Source organism: Mirounga leonina, unplaced genomic scaffold, assembly GCF_011800145.1.
Source record: "Mirounga leonina isolate KUSES-001 unplaced genomic scaffold, KU_Mleo_1.0 Mir_92, whole genome shotgun sequence".
In the NCBI taxonomy this organism is placed as follows: Eukaryota; Metazoa; Chordata; class Mammalia; order Carnivora; family Phocidae; genus Mirounga; species Mirounga leonina.
The window spans coordinates 13,136,901-13,158,484 of NW_023270852.1; the positions used below are offsets into that span (position 1 = coordinate 13,136,901).

Here is a 21,584-nt window from a genome sequence, read left to right on the forward strand (position 1 = left end):
CCTCCTGGAAGTCCTTCCCCACCTCATTCTCCGAGGATATCCCACTTCCCTCTTCGGGCCCACATCCCCCAGGGGCAGGGTGGTGGGGAAGAGTCCTACCCAAAGGGCTCCAGGATCCCTTGACAGAAGGCTGCATTCAGCCTGAGGTCCTGGCACCAAGACACCTTCACTGGCTGAGACTGGGGAGATGTCTGCCCATCCTGCCAGCACATACACAGATAAGGGCCCTGGGTTTGGCAGGAATTCCTGGGTCCTGTGTCCCTGTCACCTCTGGGACCAGCCCAGTCAAGAGACCCTAATTTCTCTGTGCTTCTATTTCTCCAAATGCCCGATGGAGATATTTGAAAAAACAGCTCTCACCAGGATGGGGCATGGGGGTTGACTCTGAGATTAGGAGTCATTAATCTGAGCACCTACTACATGCCAGGCCCAGTGCTGGGCAACTTATTCCTTTTATCTGAATCCTCATACCTCTCCTTGAAGGCAAAAATCATCACCCCAGGTTAGGGATTAGAATATGAAGCTCCAAGAAGTTCCAGGACTTGTCCAAAGTTACAAAGCCAGTATTGGGCAAGCCTGGGATTGGAACCCAAGTTTTGGTGAGTTATAGAATCTCCTGCCTACACTCCACTGGACATCCACTTTGCCCCTCTAGAAAAGAGTCAACTCCAAGTAGGCTGCTAAGGCAAGTCACTTTCCAGGAGGGGAGGACAGGGCCAAACCTTGGAGAGCACTTCCCAGCCCCAAATTCATATGGGGTGCAAAAACACTAGAGAGGGGCAGAGCACAGAGCCCTCCTCCTCCCAGTCTGATAGCAGAGGTGTCCCTCAGGCAGCAGAGGGTACCTGGAGGTCACCGAGAACAAGGGAGATTCAGGCACCCCTCTAGATTTCAAAGCCTAGACTTCAAAACAGCCAGGTGGAACACAGTACCAGGGGACTGGCATCTGATCACTTGCAAAGGACTGAGAGCCCAACCTTTTCTGTTAACACAGGCCTGAGGTCTTCAAAGTGACCTAGGGAAGTCTCGAATCACAGGACCTGGTCCCTCCACTGCACTGGAGTCTGATGACCCTCATTGCAACCCCCAACCTTCCTCCTCCAGAACATGCTGTCCCCAATCTTCATTCTGAGGCCCACAGCCATGTGGTCTGAGACCCAGGAACCTCGCCCCTTCCTTCCATGATGACTGGAGACAGTCAGACCCTCCACTTCTGCAGCTTGTACTCACATGGTAGAACCTCACCCTCTGACCCCTGACCTGAGGCCTCTGGCCAGACCTACTTCTTCTCTTAGAGCAGTGAAAGATGGCCAAAGAGCCTGGAGCAAACGGCAGAAGGAACAGGCAACAAGGACGGGTGAATGGATGAGGGAACTAATGAATAGACACAGGAGAAGAGAACACACTATGGGCAGGAGGCAGGGATGAGATAACCTGACATACCCCCCCCACCACCAGCTACACATGGGGAAATGAGGGGTTGCCTAAAGGGGCAAAGGCCAGGTGATCAATAATGAAATTAACAAAATGAACTCTAGGAGATGGGGATTAAGGGCAGCGGCGAGTGGCAGTCGTGCCCCAGGGAGGTGGGAAGCAGGCACAGCGACGAGCCGGCTGAGGCTGTGTGATCCTTTATTGGGGCTGCGTCCAGCCAGGCCGCCGCACCAGCCTGGGCCCGAGCCCAGCGTCCTTAAGAGGCACAGGGGGTGGGGGAGGGGAGAAAGCGCGGGAGGATCCGCCACCCCTGGCCCCACTCCATCTTGTCTTGGTCCCTGCGGTGGTGCCGCGCTCAGGTGAGCGAGGTGTCATCGTCGCTGCCCTCGCCGCCTGCGCCACCCAGGCGCTCCTCCCGGCTCTCTGTCACCGCGCTCTCATCGATGTTCTCCAGCGAGTCCGCGTGCTGCACGGAGAGCTCCGACAGCGCCAGGCTCGGCAAGGGGCTCTGCTCTGGGTGGAGCCACGGCTTGAAGTGCGGCTGATGCTTCTGCTTCCATTCAGGGTACTTGACGCACGCCTTGTACATCTTCTTCATGGCCTGCGGGGCCGCCGCACAGCCGAGTCAGGGGTGGACGCGGACGGGGACTGAGTCTTCGCCACGTCCCGGCCTGCACCCTCCAGCGTCTCAGTCCCCCTCTCCGGGATCCTGACTCTGGCCTATTTCATGACTCCGCCCCTCAGCCCTGACTCCGCCCCCTGACTCCCAGTCTCCATCCCTGACCCACCCCCTCATCCGAACCCTCTCCCCCAGCTTCCATACCCCAAAGTCCCAAGGCCACTCACCTTGGGAGCCAGGAACTGAGAAGATTTATTCACTACCCACTTGGGTAAGGAGCCTATGAGAGCAGGGAAGGGTAATGAGGAGAGAAGGAAAGCAGCCGCCTCAGGGACCCAGCCCCCACCAAACATACATACCAGCCCGCTCCTTCCAGCCTGGGGCTTCCAAAGAGACTACCCTCTTCCCCCCGGGAGGTGGTGGGGGGGGGGGAGGCTATGAGGCAAGTCCTATAAGACTACATCATCCTCACTTTCTCTTTCCACCTCAGCCCAAGGTCTCCAGGCTCAATTCTGTTGTGTCCCCCCAAACCCACCCCCTACACCCCTCCTGTCCCTCTGCTGACCCCCAGAGGACTGCATGGAAGAAAACCACAGGGTCCTAGGTGACCACAGGCTACAAGTAGGTTGAAATCATGACCCACCCAGCTCCCGCCTGCCACCTCCCCTCCACTGACATCCCCCTTCTCATACCCAACCTGTGAATGGCCTTGATGCTCAGCCCCTCATCTACCCATCTTTCCACGCCCCCTGCCCCAGGGGGCTGCTACATAGGCCTCTTGGCTGAGTACCCCACCCTGGCCTGACCTGGAATCCACAGCCCACCTGCCCACCCTTTCTCATTCCCAAGTGTCTACTCTGCCTCCCAACAGTCAGTGAGGTCCTAGAGGGCCCTGGGCCTGGGTCACTGGACCCCCAGTGGAGCCGGGGCATACCCAGGCAAAGATGTTCAGGACTTACCCACCCTCTAGACAGTCACCCATTCACTCATTCACTCCACATCCACTCCGTGATACCTACTCTGCGACAGTACCAGGGACCCAAAGAGCAGCTCACTGGGGCCCAACTGGGGCCAAGGGCTCTGCTAGAGGGGAATGAGCCTGCCAAGCAGGGAGCTGGTGGTGACTCTAGGTATCGGTGACTTTGGTATTGGAGACAAAGGAGGTGACATCTGAAGCAGCCCTAGGGGTATGAGTGAGGAAGGAGAGGTGTTTCGAGGCTGAGGGAAAGTGCTGCCTAGACAGGGAGGTGGGACCATGTAAGGTATGAGGAGGCACTGGGAAAGCTGGGGAGGGGGCTTAGACTTTACTCTGAATGCAACAGCCAGAGAAGAATTTTAATCAGAAGAGAGTCATGAGGAAAGGCATGTTTTGGAAAAGTCCCTTGGTAGCTGTAAGGACAGACAAGGTGGCTGAGTATGGAGAGAAAGGACAGATTCAGGAGCTATTTAGGAGGTAGAATCAGTAAGAATGGGTGGCCAGATTTGGGAGCTGAGCAGAGGGCACCCCAGTCAACCCCCAGGTTCTTGGCATGGGTGACTGGGGGTTGGAGGCTTAGGAGAAGGCACAACCTAGAAGGGGAGATAGTTCAGCACTGGACACAGTGAGTCTCAGGTCCTGGAAAGACATCTTGAAGGACGAGTCCAGGAGGCCAATGGCCACAGGGATCTGGATCCCAGCAGAGATGCACGTCAGCTGGCCACAGAAGCCTTGAGAATAGCTGAGCCCTCCCAAGGAGGCTCAGGCCTCCAGGATGGGCAGAGGATAGGAGCCAGCAAAACAGACAGAGTAAGAGTAGCCAGTGAGCGGGAAGCAAGTCAGAGCCTGGGGGTGCGGGAGTCCAGGAAGAGAGCTCCAAGCTTTATCATGGAGCAGCATCTACCACCTTGGCCTTTGCTTTTCAAACCATTATAAAGTCTCAAACCTTGGTTCAAATGATATTTTGGATGGAGATGCCCCAAAATACAAAACAGCTCCTAACAGAGGCCCTTTTTGATCCCTAATCAAAATTAGGGATCAAAAATCAGATCCCTGGCTTCCTGATCTGGTCGCATCCCCTGTAGTATAGGAAAGGATCCCATGATGGGCTGCCAGGGCCAAGCCCTCACCTTTGGGGTCCACCTGGGCCAGGTAGGTGATGACGCAGCTCTTGGGCCCCGTGCTCTGGATGAGGTAGCCCGTCTGGATGGACACAGCTCGGACCAAGTCTTTCCGAGGCGGGTATTTCTAGGGATGGAAGGCAAAGGGAGGTGAGACTCAGGGTTGGGACAAAAGAAGTGTCTTTGTGAGTACACACACACACACACACACACACACAGAATTAGTTAGTTCAAACCCCCTGGCATCCACTCCAGGCCAGGCCTGATGCAGGGGTGAGGAGAAAGGGAGGACTCAGGCTAGGTCACCCCGTTCTCCTCAGGAAAGCCCCCAGTCTGGGGTCATGAGCACATACATGGGCACTCCCATACACACACACACACACACACACACACTCATCTTTGCTCAGGCCAGCTGTACCTGCCTGTCCTGCCTGCCATGGAGAGCAAGGCGGCCCAACCTCAGGGAGGGTCAGAGAAGCCTGCCTCTCACCCCTCGCACCCCCTTTCCCAGCCAGCCCATCGCACTCGTCCACAGTGATGGCCCTCATCACCCTCTTCCCATCTGCTTGAGAGCTCAGCAGGGAGACAAGAGCCATTATTTTCACTATACAGGAAGGAAACTGAGGGCCAGAGAGCGTCATGCCCAGGCTGAAGTCACATGAAAGTCATGATGGCAGCCAGAGGCCTCTTCCTGGGCCAGGCCTGCAGGCCTGGTCGTACCTGGCACTTTCCCCTGCCCACCCAGCAGGGGAGGCAGGGAGACTCACGGGATGTTTGACTGAGTAGTTCATAATGATGTAATCAGTGCCCATGGGGAGCCAGGAGCGGAGGGTGATGACATCACGGTTCTTCAGGGGCTTTGGACACCTCCCTGTGGAGTGCAAGGGACAGTTCAGCCAGGCCACTGGCCTGACTACCTGCAAGGGAGGGCACAGCTGAGGCCCAGGACACAGAGATGCCTAGTTAACTGCCAATTCTCCCTGATCCAAATGGGTACCCCTCCACCTCCCAGCCCACAGTCCCAGAGCTGAGACTAGGAAAGGGACAGAGCAGAACCCTCTCCCCTCTCGTCTCGGGCCATTCCTGCTCACCACCTCACACGGCCCTTCCCTTGCTGGCCTGGCTGTTTGTCTGTGTGAACGTGAGTATGTGGGAGAACCATAATATTGTGAGTGTGTGTATCTGAAAATGTGTGACTGTGAGCATATGGCACGTGGCCGTGGGCTGCGTACGTGACTGTGTACACGGGTGTGGAGTGTGTATACGTGAGCACGGGAGTGTCTGTGTGTTTGTGAGTGTGAGTGTCTGTGTGTGTGTGCCCAAGTGTCTGGGAATGGGCGAGGCTGTCACAGAGGGCGGCCCTGCATCTCAGCACTCAGGTGTCTGAGCAGCCTGGCCACGGGAGTGACCGCAAGGCGGGCAGGTGGCAGAAAGAGGCTGTGGGCTGGAGGCCTGGCTGGCACCATGTGCTTGAGCCTGCTCACAAGAGTAATAGCCCACGTCGGCGTTGACTGTCAAGCGGGCGATGTCGAAAGTCTCAATGACGTTGCTGTCCCACTTCTTTCGATATTCAATGTCATGTAGCACGTCATAGAGTGTCTCAGCTGGCACATCTCGGCACTCCATCCGGCACTGCAGACAGACACAGGGGTGGTCGGGGTCACACAAGGCTCCAAGCCCTGGCCAGGAGACCCCAGGGGGGACAGGCAAGAAGGGGAGGAGGAGGAGGAGAACAGAGAAGAACAGCAACCTCTGAAGCCAGCATGGGCTTACCTCTTGCCACAAGCCCTGTCCAGCCCTCCCAGCAGCCACCTGTGCCAGGAGACAGACAGCTCTGTATCCAGAGACCATCTCCCCCTGCTCAGTCTCCCCCAGACCTCCCCTTCCGTCTCAGTCTCCCCCAAACATCCCCTTCCATCCCAGTCTCCTTCTCCAGGAAGCCTTCTTGAATGACCAGGCCAGACCTTCTGGACTCCCATACACTAAAATCTATCTGCACCTTCCCAGACCCCTGAACTTCATGGATGGAGGTACACAGAACCTGGAATGGGTACATGTTAAAAGAATTGAAAGCATAGGGACGCCTGGGTGGCTCAGTCGGTTAAGCATCTGCCTTCGGCTCAGGTCATGATCCTAGGGTCCTGGGATCGAGCCCCACGTCAGGCTCTCTACTCAGTGGGGAGCCTGCTTCTCCCTCTCCCTCTACTGCTCCCCCTGCTTGTGCTCTCTCTGTCTCTCTCTCTGTCAAATAAATAAATAAAATCTTAAAAAAAAAAAAAAGAATTGAAAGCATAAATAAACAAATGCCTAAATGGATGATTTTTCTCATCCATGATACTCATCACCTACTGTATCATCTGTGCTCTTTTTTTTTAATCCAACGAACATCTTTGGATTTTTTTAAAAGATTTTATTTATTTATTTGACAGAGAGAGAGAGCACACAAGCAGGGGGAGTGGCAGGCAGAGGGAGAAGCAGGCTCCCCGCTGAGCAGAGAGCCCAACATGGGACTCAGTCCCAGGACCCTGAGATCATGACCTGAGCCGAAGGCAGATGCTTAACCGACTGAGCCACCCAGGCGTCTCTGGATTTTTTTTTTAAGATTTTATTTATTTATTTGAGAGACAGAGAGCGAGTACGGGGTGGCAGGGAGGAGAAGAAGGGGAGGGAGAGGGACAGACTTTGCACTGAGCACAGAGCCAGACAGGGGTGCAGCTCGATCCCAGGACCCTGAGATCCCGACCTGAGCTGAAACCAAGAGTCGGATGCTTAACTGACTGAGCCACCCAGGTGCCCCAAACATCTTTGGATTTCTTACAATTTTTAGCCTTGTCCTTGAAGAGCTTTCCATCTACGGGAGAAAAGAGCCAAGGATACTTTTTTTATTTAGCCCTCAAAACAACTCTGTCAGACAAGAAATCCAAGGAGGAACGTGAGGCCGAGAGAGGTTAAGTAACTTGCCCGAGGTTGCCCAGCTGGTAAGCAGCAGAACTGGGATTTAACCCAGATCATATGTCTGTAAAAACAGAACTATGTTTTGTTAGGTTTGCACTCAGCAAGATGAAACTTAATTCATGTCCTTGTTCTGTGCTTTTTTTTTCACCCCAAAGCCCAAAACCCCAGGACCAACTTCCCCTCAGCAACTGGACGAGTTTGCTTGTATAGTTTAAAAAGGTCTCCCAGAACTGGGCATTCAGATGGTGCCAAGGGAGCCACCCATGTTTCTAAAAAAGGAGATCTATGCAACCATATGAGGGAGAGTCACATTGCCTTTCCTCTAATCTTGTGTTAGGCCTTGGCACCACTAATGGTGAGGAAAGGCCACAGGAAGGGCACATCACTACCTATTGGGTATTCTAGGCACCAGTGAACTCATCAAGCCCTGGATATACTTCACTTTATAGAAAATACAGAGGACAGAGAACAAGCTAAATTTCACAAGAATACAACCAAAGGCAGATGGTGAGGCATTCTCCATGGCTACTGGTCCAGTCTCTTCTACAGATCAATGTCCTAAGGGAGGGCCTGGGCTAGACTGGCAGGACACAAGAACCAGATAGAAGGTGTGGTCCTGGATTGAACACCAGCATGGACAAAACAGCTATAAAGGCTATCTTTGAGATGACTGGAGAAATGTGAGTATCATCTGAGTATTAGATATGCTGAAATTTGCTGAAACAAAGTGGTGGGTTGCTGCCTGAAGAAAAGCAGGTTACAAAAGGGAACGCACAGTATAAGCTCATTGGGGGGAAATATATGCACAGAAAAGCCTCGGGAAGAACCATCACTAAAGTGGCAGCAACAGCGGCAATCTCTAGATGATGAGAATATAATGGTTTTCTTTTTGCTGTATTTCTAGTTTTCTAAAATGTATAGTACTGCTTCTACAATATGAAGATTTAAGTAGAAAGGCCCCCAGAGATACTGAGAGGTACACTCACCAGATGCCAGGTACTACCCTTTTTTTTGTTTTGTTTTGGCTTCTCCTCTCCACCCCCTTCTTCCTCCAGCCACCAGCAGAGGAGACAGTCTTCCTTTTTTTTCCTCCAGGCACTATCCTAAGTGTTTTATACACATTACCACATTTTGTTCTCACAGAAAGGCCCCGAGGTATTAGCCCCATTTTAGAATTAAGGAAACCAAAGTTCGCTTTCCAGCCTGGCAGAATGGCTCCCGCAAAGATGGGTGGTGAGAAGATGAAGGGCCATTCTGCCATCAACAACATAATGACCAGAGAACACACCATCAACATTCACAAGAGCATCCACGGAGTGGGTTTCATGAAGCGTGCCCCTCGGGCACCCAAAGGGATCCAGAAATTTGCCATGAAGGAGATGGGAACTCCAGATGTGCACATTGACACCAGGCTCAACAAAGCTGTCTGGGCCAAGGGAATAAGGAATATTCCACGGTATCCGTGTGCAGTTGTCCAGAAACAGAACAAGGATGAAGTTTCACCAAACAAGCTCCATACCTTGGTTACCCACGTACCTGTCACCACTTTCAAAAGTCTACAGACAGTTAATGTGGATGAGAACTAACTGTTGATTGTCAAAGAAAGGTCTAAAACACAAAAGAAAGAAAAAGAAAGAAAGAAAGAAAGAGAGAGAGAGAGAGAGAAAGAAAGAAAGGAAAGAAAGAAAGAAAAAGGAAGGAAGAAAGGAAAGAGAGAAAGAAAGAAAGTTAGTTAGTTCAAGGACAGACTCCAGACTGCAAAGATTCACTGTGTGACCCTGAAATGTTACCCTCCCTCTCTGCTTTTCTGCTCGATGAAGGGGTATGACTCTAGATCCAATCATTTAACTAACAGCCCCCAATTCCAGCCCTGTACAGAGCACAGAAGAATCAGAGTTGACTCAGGCCTGTGCTAGAGAGGCTTCCAGTTGAGGGAGGAGATCACCTTGACAATGGAGAGGTACCCCAAACTGCCCGGTGAGGGCACAAAGGAGGAGGTCAGCTCTGCAAGGTGGAGGGAAGCATCGGGCTGCAAGAGAAGCTGTCTGGAAGGCAGGTGTCTGCCAAGGGGCCTGGAAGAGAAAAGAGCCAGGAAACAGGCACAGAGGCAGACAAGAGTGAGGCGTGTAGGCAAGCTGAGTTCTGTCTGCCCCAGTCCCCCTGGTGTGGTGTAGGCTAACACTCAAAAGGTCCTGGTTCCAGGTCTTCTTGGAGAAATGCGTGATTCTAGAGCTGGGTCAGATAAGATGAACCTGGAGCCTCTTGAGCCAGCAAGTAAGGATGTACTCACAGAATGACAGGGACCTTGTGCAGCAGACACAGGGTCCAGCATGAAGGGCTCCCACAGGTTCAGGGAGCGACTTGTCAGGGTTTGCCCAAGGCTTTGCCAGTTTTTTTTTTTTTTTAAGATTTTATTTATTCATTTGACAGAGAGAGACACAGGGAGAGAGGGAACACAAGCAGGGGGAGTGGGAGAGGGAGAAGCAGGCTTCCCGCCGAGCAGGGAGCCCGATGCTGGGCTTGATCCCAGGACCCTGAGATCCTCACCTGAGCCAAAGGCAGACGCTTAACGACTGAGCCACCCAGGCGCCCCCTTTGCCAGTTTTAGCATTGAAAATGCCACATCCTGGGAAACCCCTCAGTCCCAGACAAACTAGGTTGGCTACCTACCACAGGCTAAAGCTGGGACAACCCGTGTATTAAAATAGTGATAACGACAGATTATATTCCATGAAATAAAATAGGAAACCAAAGTATATACAGGTATGAATAGGTAAATTAATGTTTGATGAGGAATAGGGTATTTACATAGCTTCAAAGTAACTTCCCATCAAATACTTATTAATTACAAAGGGAAAAATGAGTAACTTCATTGTAGAGAAGCATGGCAGACACCTCCTGAAGCAAGTGATCACAGCGAACGTCATTAGGGATGAGACAAGTTACCACTGGGTGTCACCTGATAGGATGCAATGAAGAGAATACAGGCAGCACTTAGGTGACCTTTCTGCCAAAGATGCATAACCGAAATCGAATCATTAGGAAAATAAGACAAACCCCAAATCAGGGACTTTTACAAAAGTCCCGCCTGCTGAGTGTCAGGGTTGTGAAGGGCAAGGAAGTGTTCCTGACTGCGGGTGGGGCACTCAGCATCAAACTCCGTGCGACTGAAGGAGACTAAGGACGCATGAGTGAGCCCACGGGTGAGCGAGTGAGCGAAGTGATGGGCGGGCGTGGGACGGAGAGACAGGTGTTGGAGAAGGCGCCGGGAAGAGGTCAGACTGGCAGCAGCAGGAGCACGGGGACAACCTCTACCGAGCAGTCACGTGGAGGTCTGGATGTTGCAGCAGACGTTCCACACACACTTGCGCTTCACCCCAAATTATGAGCTGGCATCACTCCCGCACTGCAAAGCAGGAGACCGACACCCAGGAGCTGCAGCGACCTGCCAGAATCGCACAGCAGAGGAAGCCGCGGAGCAGGGATCCGAAACCCGCTTTTCCTGTACCTTAGCCATCAAGGAGCACTCCAGGGTGGTCTCTGAGGAAACAGAACTTCTCTGACTAAAGCCAAGTTTGGAAGCTGATGTGGCTTTGCAAGGCCTCAGAGGTGTTCTCTGGGGCTGTGAGTGTGTGGAGGGGGCAGTGACAACAGGACTCTGCTCTTAGATCAGAATCCTACCTGGGACCGCCTCCTCCCCCTGGCCAGGCTCAGCGTCCCCAGAGCCCAGGTGCACTTGCGGCTGGGGGTGGGTGCACACTGAGAGGGGACCCATGCTGCCCAGACACTGGAGTGGTTTCAGGCCTGGCGGGGGTGGGGACGCTGCGAGTGAAAAAGCAGGCAGGCTGGGGGGCTGGTCCGGAGAAGACAGTGGATAGGGACCGTGGGTGTCCTCAGCCCGCCTGGCTCCTGGCAGTGCTCCTTCCACGGCCTCCAGGAGGCAGCGCAGCTGAGCCAAGAGGGGTAAATTACATCCAGCCCCGTCTGGGCCCACAGCGGCCGCCACCACATGTGCGAGGTGTAATTCTAAGAGCTTCAGGAGGGATGGTGGGGGTAGGGGTGAGTCACTGGAGAGCACCTGGGCCGGGGGGGGGGGGCGCGGGGGGGGCACTAAGGCCTGTGACAGGAACCCACAGCCATTGGGCCCTGGGCAAGTCATCACTTGGGTGGCCGTCTGGGAGCACCCCCTGCAAACCCGACCCGGAGGGGGGCTGCTCCTGGCTGCTCAGTGAAGGAGCCATGCAGAGCTGCAGAACCCCCCGGGGCCTGGTTACAGCAGGGAAGCTGACGTGCAGCCGAGCAAACTGAGGCCCAGAGGGAGCAGGTGACACTGGAGAAACCACAGACTGTGTCCCCCGCACTCCCTTCTCTCCAGCCCCAGGAGGTAGAAAGCAGAGTGCTCAGAACCCTTGGGACCCACACACCCTCAGTCCCGTAGAGCCACGGTCAGAAGGGACTGGGCAAGTGAGGAAGGCCTTCAGGGAAGACTCTTGCAGGTTTGAGTCTGGCACTCCCAGCTTCCAATTCCAGTTCCTCCCCTTGGGCACAAACTTCCAAGTCTGTTTCTGTGCATGAAAAGTGAGGATAATAATAGTACCTATCTCATGGAGATGTTGTGATCAAATTAAATGAGATAATGCACGTGATATGCCTGGCATATAGTAAATACTCAAAAAACAGTAGCAGCTCTGACTTCAGCAGGCTTCCGTAAGCAGTCATTTACCCTTCTACAGGACAGGACCAGGTCCCATGTGCATGTGCGACCTCATATGTGTGCCCTGGGTGCTCCTCTTGCCTCATCTTCACCCTGCCCATCTGTCCATCCATCCATTCACCACTTTCTGGAGTCTGCTGTGTGCCAGGCCTGCAACTGGACAGTAGGGCCTCAGAAGTGAACCAGGAGCCCCAGTGAACAGGTGGCAAGAGGGACAAGGACACAAAATCCCAGGAGAGAATGAGTCAGGGTGGGGAAGAGGGGCATGGTGACTGTGGGAGCAGAGAGCAACGAAGCCTAAAAGGAAAAGGAGGAGAAGTGCCACAAGGGAGGAGAGGGTGTTTCAACAGAGGGACCACTGGGTGCCAAGCTGTGTCTCACTCTGCCCCTCCCTTCTCCCCCACCCCTTGCCCTGTGCGTCTCTGGAGGCCTTCCCAGGGCTCTGCTTTAGAGAAGGAAGAATCTCCATGGGAGGGAGGGAAGTGGTAGGGAGAAGGGCTGCAGTATCTCCCAAGACCCAGGGAGATAGCTGACCCCAGAGAGGGGAAAAGAAGTCAGGTCACCTCCACGGGGCTGCCATGTGGCCATGAGGGCCGAAGGCCAGGGCCGTAACATGCAAACTGACAGACAGGTGGACCCAAGTTTGGCCCTCATGCTGAGACTTCACACAGCAGGCCTCCAGTATCCTTGCCCGTAGGATATCTGGGGCACACGGATTATCCCAAAGGTCTAGCTAGGGACCCGGGAAATGATTTCTTCCTCCACCACTCTTCAGTTACCACTGGGAAAGGCGAGGCCCAGAGAAGGTAAGGGGTTCGTGTGGGCTCTGTAACATCCCACAGGCTGTCCTGACTGCTCACCATGCTGCATTTTAGCAGACAGTGTAAGAGGAGTAACTGTAAACGCAAATCATCTTTTCCCAACAGAACCATATTCAAATCAAAGGGAAGTGCTCCTGACTGCGGGTGGGGCACTCAGTATCAAATCAATCATAGCCCTGAACCACAGCCACAACCTCAATAACCATTACCATGCATTAATGGCTCAAAACCACTACCTAAATCATCATCACAAAGGAGACCTCTGTGGAGCACCTGGGCCATGGACCCAACAGGGGCTGACATTTAGCTCCAACTGCCTCTGCCAGTTGTCAGGGGCCCCAACTGCATGCATCCTCTATAAACACTGTCTCTGATCCTCCCAACTCCCCAGTGGGTATCATCATCCCCATCTTACAGATGCAGAAACTGAGGCCCAGAGAATTACAAGGATTGACCAAGGCCTCAAGGCTAACAGTGGTGAAGCAGAGAACCAGCACCTGGTTGTGCCTGACCCCAAAGTGTCAAGACTTTCTGCTACCGTCATCAAGGGGCAGGACTGGCCCAGCCCAAACACCACGCAGGCAACTGGAGACTGTCTTAGTTAACTGATGGCTATTATGCAGAGCTCACTGGATTCAGACGGCTTGCTGACCAGGAAGGCAAAGCTCATACATTCTTCCTCGGAACAAGTTCCACACTCCATCCTCAGACCTCACTGAGCTCAAAGACAGAGCCTCTTCCAAATCTTAGCCCTGGAGCCCCGCATCTGGAAGATGCCCTGAGAAGGTTTCGGCCATTGCGCTGCCCGCCAGACCCAGCCAGGCCCAGCCAGGCCCAGCCAGGCCCAGCCAGGCCCCACGGCTCACAGATTACTCAGCAGATCCTTTCTGGCTATGGCTTGGGCAAAGGACTTCAGCTCTGAGTCCCCGTATCTTCATCTGTCAAACAGGGAGAATCTACCCCTCAGAGTGGAGCTGTGAGGATTAAATGAGTCTTGTACATAAAGCCCGGGCCACAGCTGGCCTTCCTCCAGCCCCAAGCCCCGGCAGCTTCCCCGGACTTCTCAGGCCCTGCCGACGGGAGCACCTTCTTGCTAATCCCCAAAGGGCAGGATATACAGGGCCAGGGAACAAAGTTAAAAAACCAAAAATGCCCCAGATCCCTCCACAGGGTGGATGGATAGAGAGTGGGGTGGGTGGCCCTCTTCCACTAGGACCCCCACACAAATGCCCCAGCCCCCCCCCCCGACGGCCCCCACGGCCCCCATCGCCAGGCACTTGCCAATTCCATGTCAGCCCCGGCGCTGAGAGATGCAGACTGGCCTGGGGCATATGGCATGTGAGAGGCTTAGCTTCAGCAGCCCTTCTACCCTCTCTGCTCTGGGCCCCCTCCCAGGGCCCCCCACTGTCTCTCCCAAAGGCCCCAAGAGGCCAGCACTGAGCCAAGCAGATGGAGCACCTACCCTTGCCTCTGGGTTTCTGGGGCTCCCAGAATGGAGACTTCTAAGACCTTCCTCCAAAGCCCCCCAGATCTCAAGAACAGCTCAAGGGCACTGACACAAGGGGTCAGAGAAAGTGGGGAGAGGGGTGCGGGAGGAGAGAGGTCTGATCAGTCCTGCTTTCCCCAGACTTTCCTTCCCTGGCTCCTTCCCTATTTTGTTTCTGAACCTCAGCCGGCTGAAACCCTCCCAGTCCTTAAATCCTTCAGGTTGGCCTGGGGGCCTCTTTCTTGTCTCCTCCACCCCCAGGCCTCCCTCCGTCAACACACGCTGCGAAGCCCTGACTGGCCCACGGCGCTATGGCCCCCTTGTTCATCGTGGCATCCCCTGTATCTGGCACGGTTTAGTAAAGAACTGTTTCTGAATGGAAGGGTGGGCAGATGAGCCAACAAAGAGGCTGTGCCTGTGTAGGTTTCCTCTGACTCTCAGAGTGCAGGAGCCATGGCTGGTGGTCCTTAGTGCTTCTGTGGAATCAGAAGGAAGAGTCGTCGTGAAAACCTCCTGGACTCGTAGAAATCTCTATGGCACTTGAGGCTGATGACTCCTGCCATCACCCTTGCCTGAAATGGCAGTGTAGGGGTAGAGGGGGTCAGAGACAGGCTTCAGGGAAGATTCTGGGACTTGCTGAAAGATCTTTAATAGTTCTGATAGTTAAAGTAAATTTAAATTGTACTGAGGTGCCAATTTATATTTAGTAAATTAGCAAAAATATAGAAAATACCCACTGCTTGTGAGGATATGGTAAAACTGTTATACAGTTAATGACAGCAAAAATTGATTCCATTATTCCAAAAAACAATTTGGCAAATATTTTTAAAATCATAAAAATGTCTTTCAGGGGCACCTGGGTGGCTCAGTGGGTTAAGTGTCAGCCCTCGGCTCAGGCCATGATCCCAGGGAGCCTGCTTCTCCCTCTCCTTCTGCCTGCAGCTCCCCCTGCTTGTGCTCTCTCCCTCTCTCTCTGTCAAATAAATAAAATCTTTAAGAAAAGAAAAGAAAAATGTTTTTCAATTCAGTTCCTGGAACCCCAGGACCAGAAATTTATACTCAGGAAAAAACACACCAAAAAGCTGTTACAATATTCATGACTATGTCATTGCATTTATAATTAGCAAAATATATTGAGAACGACCTGGAACACCACCCACAGCTGGGCCCGGATGGGTTAAGACACATCACCTGGATGACAACTGTCCAGCTACTGAGAACTTGGGCTCCCCAGGGCAAGGCTGGCTCTGAACCCTCAGAACCTAGAATAGGACAGGCAGGGAGCAGCTGCCGGAAATGTTCGTGAATTAATAATTCTGTAGCAATATTAGAAACTTTTACAGATGCAATGTTAAATGAACAAAAGAGGATACATATTTGTGCCAAGGTCTAAACTATGTATAAATTATCTACACCTTTGAATGAGACTTGGGAGGAACCAAGGAAAAGTTTTACTCAGGAATCGAGGCTTCGGGTGATTTTTCATTTTTGGATTCTTGTTATCAACACAGTTTATACAAGGCATAGAAACTATACCTTTTTCCCCCTGAGTTGAGAGTGTTGTCCAGAATCCAGAGGTCCTCGTTCCCTGGACCTGCAAGTCTTGGGCTGAGCTGAGCTGGGGCCTGAAGCTGCCCATGCTGATGCCGAGTCAGCTTGGAAATGCTCCACATCACCTGACCATGCTGCGAGTGGGACCAGAGGGGACCCCGGGCCCCTGCGCCCTCAGGCTGAAAGGCAATGACCTCTGCTGGGGCCGGAGGAGCAGGGGAAGAGGGAAGCCAGGACAAGCTACAAGGCGGAGCAGCTAAGTGGCGTCCTACAGGATAAAAGGAAGAGAAGATGGCGCTCAGAAGAAAAGGAGGGGGAAGAGCTCCTGGCAGATGTGCTGGCGTGAGTCTGGGGCCTGGAAAAGGCCCGGACTGGCTGGAGGAAGGAGAGGGCTTGAGCAGTTCCACCAGGTAACCTGAGTGAACAAGAAAGGGGGCGGGAGAAAACGGAGCCGTCCCTTGAGTACCTCCGACTGTTCATTCATTCATCCATTCAGCAAATGTTAATGACGTGCCAGGCTCTGTGCTAAGAGCTTTACAAATTCATTTAATTCCATCCTCCCAATTACCTGGGAGGAGGGAAGATTATGCCCATTTGTAAATGGTGGCTCAAAAAAGTGAAGTGAGGGAACCAACCCGGAACCCAGTATGAGCCACAGTCCACCCAAGGCTGTTCCCCAAGAACCTGGCTCTGCTCTGTGGAGGAGCCAAGGCATCGCAGGTGAGCAAGCACCTGGCCAGCTGAGGACTGTCCCTGGGGCTGGGTCTGTTGGGGCCGGCTGTGTCTGGAGTGAGGGGAGCTGGACGGACAAAGAGAGCATGTGTGGCATGGGCCCAGTGCAGAGGCTCCTTCCCCCACCTTCTAGCTCAGCATTCCCACCTGCACAATGACCGGCCCAGCCCTGTGGCCCTCTCTTCTGAAGGGAAGGCGATCTGGCACCAATACCTACAAATCATCTTCTCTCCCAAAGTGGGGTCCCCTTGAGACCGTGGAGAGTGGACGTGCTGCCATGCCTGCCCTGGACAGGGCTCCTGAGTCAGCTCCAGCTGCCCACGCCGGGCCCTCGGCTGCTCTCCATCCGGGGCTGAGTGACTCACAGCCGTTCTGCCTCCTTCTCCCTTCCCTCCCCGCAGTCTCCAGCAGCCTCCCTGACCCCAAGCACACCCCTCGGGCTCCAGGCCAGCAGGCCCCAGCTCTGCAGCAGTGAGGAGCATCCTGCTCTGACATCTCAGAAGTTGCCCTCCTGGGCTGGAGCTCCTGCCACTCCACTCCAGCCTGGGGGGGTGGGGCGGGGCGGGGGAGCCAGACAGAGGAGGCAGAGCTGAGAGAGGCAGAGGGTGGGTGGGCCTGGAGAAGAGGGAGGGCTAGGGGGTGACTAGAGAGACAAGACAAGGGCCAGGGCTGACACAAAGACATCAAGACCAAGACAAATTGGATAAACACCTCCCAGGGTTTCAGAGACTGCCAATGGTCTGATGCCCCCCAAAGCACTCTCTCTAGAAAGCTCCAGACTTCGTCTTCAATAGCCTCCTGGGCATCACCCCCAGGCTCACACTCACCATGTCCAGTGCTGCCGTATCATCTACCCCAATGCCCACTGCCCTCCACTCTCCTCCAGTGCCTGGAACCCGGGCATGGTTCTGGACTCGTCCCTCACTCCCATCCCTGGGATTCCGCTCAGCCACCACCTTCCAACACCTCCTGTTCACCAACCCTAGGCAGGCCTCCCCTCCTTGCTTGGACCACTGCAGCCACATCCCTGTCTCTGGTCTCCTGGCTCCTAGGCCAGTGCTTCCCCTGCCCTAGGGAACTTTGTAAAACCCAGAGCTGATGGTGGCACTACCCAGCTTGAAAGTCCCTGCTGTCTCTCTCTCTCTGCCTTTGGGCCCAGATCCCAACTCCAAAATGTCCTCCTCTCTGGCTCCGCCTCCACTCCTTCTCACTCTCAGTCCATACTCCTGCCTCTGGGAGCCCTTGGCACTGAGGGATTTGCAGAGAACTGCTCAGCTTGCAGCCTAGCTCCTGCCGGGCTCCCAAGGCCCCACCCAGACAGCCCCCACACCCTGCTGTCGGCCTTGGGGTCCCTCCGCCGGAGTTCTCCTGGAGGGCTGTCCCAGTCTTCACTGGTCTCCCCACCAGGCCTCAGGAGCAGGGCCCGGGTCTGATCCATCTTCAGGTCTCCAGCACCCACACACTGGCTGAGGTGGGGCAGAGTGGGTGGGAGGCATGAGAAGTGGTTTGTTAACTGAATAAATAACTGGGACAGAAAAAAAAAACACAGTAGAAAAGGGACAAGTAGAGACATAAAGGAAGAGGCAGTAACCCTCAGACACAGGGATAGAGAACGCACCCCAAGAGGCGACTCTGAGACTCAGAGGTAGGCCCAGAGGCCAGGCCTGGAGGCTGGATGGAGGCAGGGAGGGGAAAGCTGTGGTAGAGCCCGCGCGGAGCCCGGGGCTGGAGCCGCCAGGCGACAGCTGAGGAGACATAATTGGATCAGAGACAACTCTGCAGCAGTGAGGGGGCGTGACTCTCTCTCTCACACACACAGTAACACCAGACACCGAGACACGCAGTCCCACACTCAGAGGCACATACACACAACCTCAGACACATGCAGACGGAAACACACACACACACACACACACAACCCCAATATGATTTACTGACCCTCGTCGGGTTTCTGCCCCAGAGTTGTCACCGGGGCACCTGAGAGGAGGCTCACATCACACACACAGCCGCCCCCAATCCAGCTCCACACACTGAAGATACACACAGAGAAGGCCAGACAAGCCCTATCACATCACCCTGCCCTCATAACACACAACCACCATCTGGCATCTTACTTAATTATAGGTTTGCTTCTGTTTTCTCTAGTCTCCTCCTCAGGATGTAAGCCCATAACAGCAGGGTCTGATCTGTCTGATTTGCCACTAAATTCCTGGATATAACACAATATGTGGCATATAGTATGTGCTCAATAAAAATGTGTTGAATGAATGAATGTTGGAGACACACCAGGAAACTCCATCCCCTCTGGTCATCAGGCCTCTGCCTTAAGACTTATCACTTCCGGGGCACCTGGGTGGCTCAGTTGGTTAAGTGTCTGCCTTCAGCTCAGGTCATGATCTCAGGGTTCTAGGATTGAGCCCCGTGTCGGGCTCCCTGCTCAGCGGGGAGCCTGTTTCTCCTTCTCCCTCTGTTGCTTCCCCTGCTTGTGCTCTCTCACTCTCTCTCTCTCTGTGAAATAAATAAAATCTTAAAAAAAAAAAAAGACCTATCACTTCTTTGGTCCAGAATCAGGTCCCAAGCAATCTGGAAGGACCAAAGATAGAGAGGGGGCGTCCAGAAGATGGTAGAGGGGATCTCAGGGAACCAGGGACAGATGCAGGTTGTGGCATGAAACCCAAAGGACAAGATTAAATGGCCCAGGACCACAGTACTCATCCCACTTCCCACGTGTGTGTGCTCTGGGGGGGGCAGTGTCCATGCCTCGGGACATGACTCTAGAGATAACAGAGGTAGCAAGTCTTCAGCAAGGCCAGGCTGAGAGGCAGGGAGACAAATGTTAGGCTAAAGCCCCAGAGAACAGCTCCAGCTGCTCTGGGCCACCTGCCCCAAGCTCTCTCAAGACAGGTGAGAGGAGCCTGGATTTGGCGTGGGACCCACCACTAAGTCCTGGGCCTGCCACTTGCTTTCACTGTCTGTGTTTCTGAAGGTCCAGGCGCCCCAGCCCAAGCATACCAGAGGGGATAAAGTGAGGCACCAAAAGGAAGAGGGGCACCTCCAGCCTAACACCTGGTCTGAACAGCTGTCCTCCCACCTGTTGATGGGGCAGGCTCACCTGCCCAGTCAGGGGCAAAGGTAAAGCGTTGGGGCTGGAATAAGGTTTCCATCCTGTCTATCATGGTGGCAACCTGGTTGCCAGGCCTGTGGCCGTTGGTCCCTCAGGAACAGGCTGGAGTGGTCCAACCAAGATCCCAGTTCACCGAAGACTGCCAGGCTTCTGGAGTCATGGGGCCCACAGTCCTGGATCTAGGTGGCCCCGCCAGGCATGGAGACGCAGGGGAAGAAAGAAAACCCGTCTGTCTCCAGGACTCCCTCCTTTCATCTCCTGAAACTTTAAAGACTCTCGGCTGGAAACTGAGCTGGGGCTTGTTAAAGTTTAAAAGCCAGCGCCTGGGGAGCTGGGCGTGGACATACAGAGCCAACCTGTGGACTGAGGGCTCTTCTGGCCCCAGGGGGACACTGACTAGAGGCACCCACCTTCACCCCACTCACATTCACAAGGTTCCTCACATCCCCAAGGCAGGCATCAAGGGGGCTGCACATCCACACCATCTTACACTCCAGCCTGCACAACACAGTTTGCACATTGCAAAGGGTTATGCTAAAACCACCATGTCCCATCCATTATCGCTCCTAAATCTCTCTGGATGCATTCCCCACAGCCCCAGCTTTAGCATGGGCCTCAGCACCTCTGTCCAGACAAATACAGAATCCTCCTCCTCCTCCTACCTGCCTTATTGAAAACCCTCCCCTGGCACCCCAGGACCTCCAGGACCGAGATCCTAGGGCCTCGGTCCAGCTCCCTAATCACCTCCAAGCCCCTGAGTCCCAAGCTCCCTACTAAGCCACCTGCCAGGCTCCTAATGCACTGCTCTATTTCCCGCCTCCGGGCCCGCGCAGCGGCTCCTCCGAACGGAATGCTCCCAGTGCTATCAAATGCCTACATCTCAGTCTCCGCCCCATTCCAAAGGTATCACCTGAGCATTCCAGCAAGCCTTCCCTGGCCCCCAAGGCTGGTTCAGGGGCCCCTCTGGGTCTCCACAGCTCGTGTGACAAGTGTCCCTCCATGCACGAGGGAGCTCCTTGAGAGCAGCACGTGGGCTTGATTCCCCTCTCTGTCCCTAACCTCCAGCACAGGGCCAGGCAGGAGGCTATCAGTGAATGTTCACTGAATGAATGAATGGATGGATGAAATGCCCAAAGACAGCAGGGTGGCCCTACTATCCACATTTGAGAAATGAGGAAGCTAAAGCCGAGGTGGTGGCAGCAACCTGCTCAAGGCCCTGTGACCGGGACTCTGGACCATGTGCTCTCTCCCCTACAGCCCCAGCCTAGCCCAGGCACCTCCTCCAGAAAGACTTACCAAAGCTTCCAGCCCCCTGTGACCTTTCCCTTCTCTGAGCTCCCCCACCTGATGGTCCTGAGAGCACCTCATGCTCTCTGGGAGCCTGTTTGCTCTAGAGCTACTTCCCCAGTTGCCCCCATGCCAAGCCAGAGCTAGAGGCAGCTGGGACAGGTCCTCAGGGCCGAATCCTGGATTCAAGTGCCCCATCTAGAGAGCTCTCGGATGGCACAGAGTGGCAAGGCCTTAGCTCACCTTCCTTACTCTGTGTCCACCAGTATAGACCCCTCTACCATGGTCTAAGGCCCAAATGGCCTCTACAAACCACCTGCCCAGCAGCTTCCTGTAGAGATGGGGAAACTGAGCCCCAGATGGGCAGAGTCCCAGCCTGAACCTGAACTCAGAGTCTAAGGCCCTAGAACCAGATTAACTCACACTCTTGCCACCACAGATAAGACTGACTCGGCAAGGTGAAGTGACCTCCAAGGTCACACCAAGGACTGGGCTCTTGCTCAGCTGGGTCCCCTCCAGGGGGCTCTCCCATAACAACACTGCACGGGGAGACCCAGGCAGGAGAAAGGGGTATGTTGGGACCCATGGGGTCCTAAACACAAAAGGGCCCAGAGGTGTTTATAAGCAAGCCCAAGGGAGCAGAGAGATCTCAGCTTCGGAGACCCACGGAGCTGAATTCTGATCCTGCCTCAGCCACCTCTAGCTGTTTGGCCTTGCACAAGTGAATTCCTGCTCTAAGCCTCAGTTTCCACATCTGTTCAATG

General features: G+C 54.1%; 2 protein-coding genes across 3 annotated transcripts in view; one reads left to right on the forward strand and one right to left on the reverse strand.

Moving 5' to 3' along the window:
* Nucleotides 1–1,613: 1,613 nt before the first annotated feature.
* Nucleotides 1,614–21,584, reverse strand: part of STARD10 (StAR related lipid transfer domain containing 10) — a 30,333-nt gene continuing 10,362 nt past the window's right edge. For both annotated transcript variants that reach the window (XM_034995247.1, XM_034995246.1), the window contains exons 3-7: nt 5,635–5,782; nt 4,918–5,021; nt 4,160–4,277; nt 2,281–2,333; nt 1,614–2,035 (exon numbers count right to left, since the gene is read on the reverse strand). In XM_034995247.1, coding sequence (XP_034851138.1) covers nt 1,790–2,035; nt 2,281–2,333; nt 4,160–4,277; nt 4,918–5,021; nt 5,635–5,782 — 669 coding nt within the window. In that variant the 3' untranslated portion in view covers nt 1,614–1,789. The remainder of the gene's footprint in view (nt 2,036–2,280; nt 2,334–4,159; nt 4,278–4,917; nt 5,022–5,634; nt 5,783–21,584) is intronic.
* LOC118004091 (60S ribosomal protein L31-like) lies at nt 8,274–8,798 on the forward strand. Its single transcript, XM_034995248.1, has one exon. It carries the CDS (start codon nt 8,317–8,319, stop codon nt 8,689–8,691), a length of 375 nt encoding a protein of 124 aa, XP_034851139.1. The 5' UTR covers nt 8,274–8,316; the 3' UTR covers nt 8,692–8,798.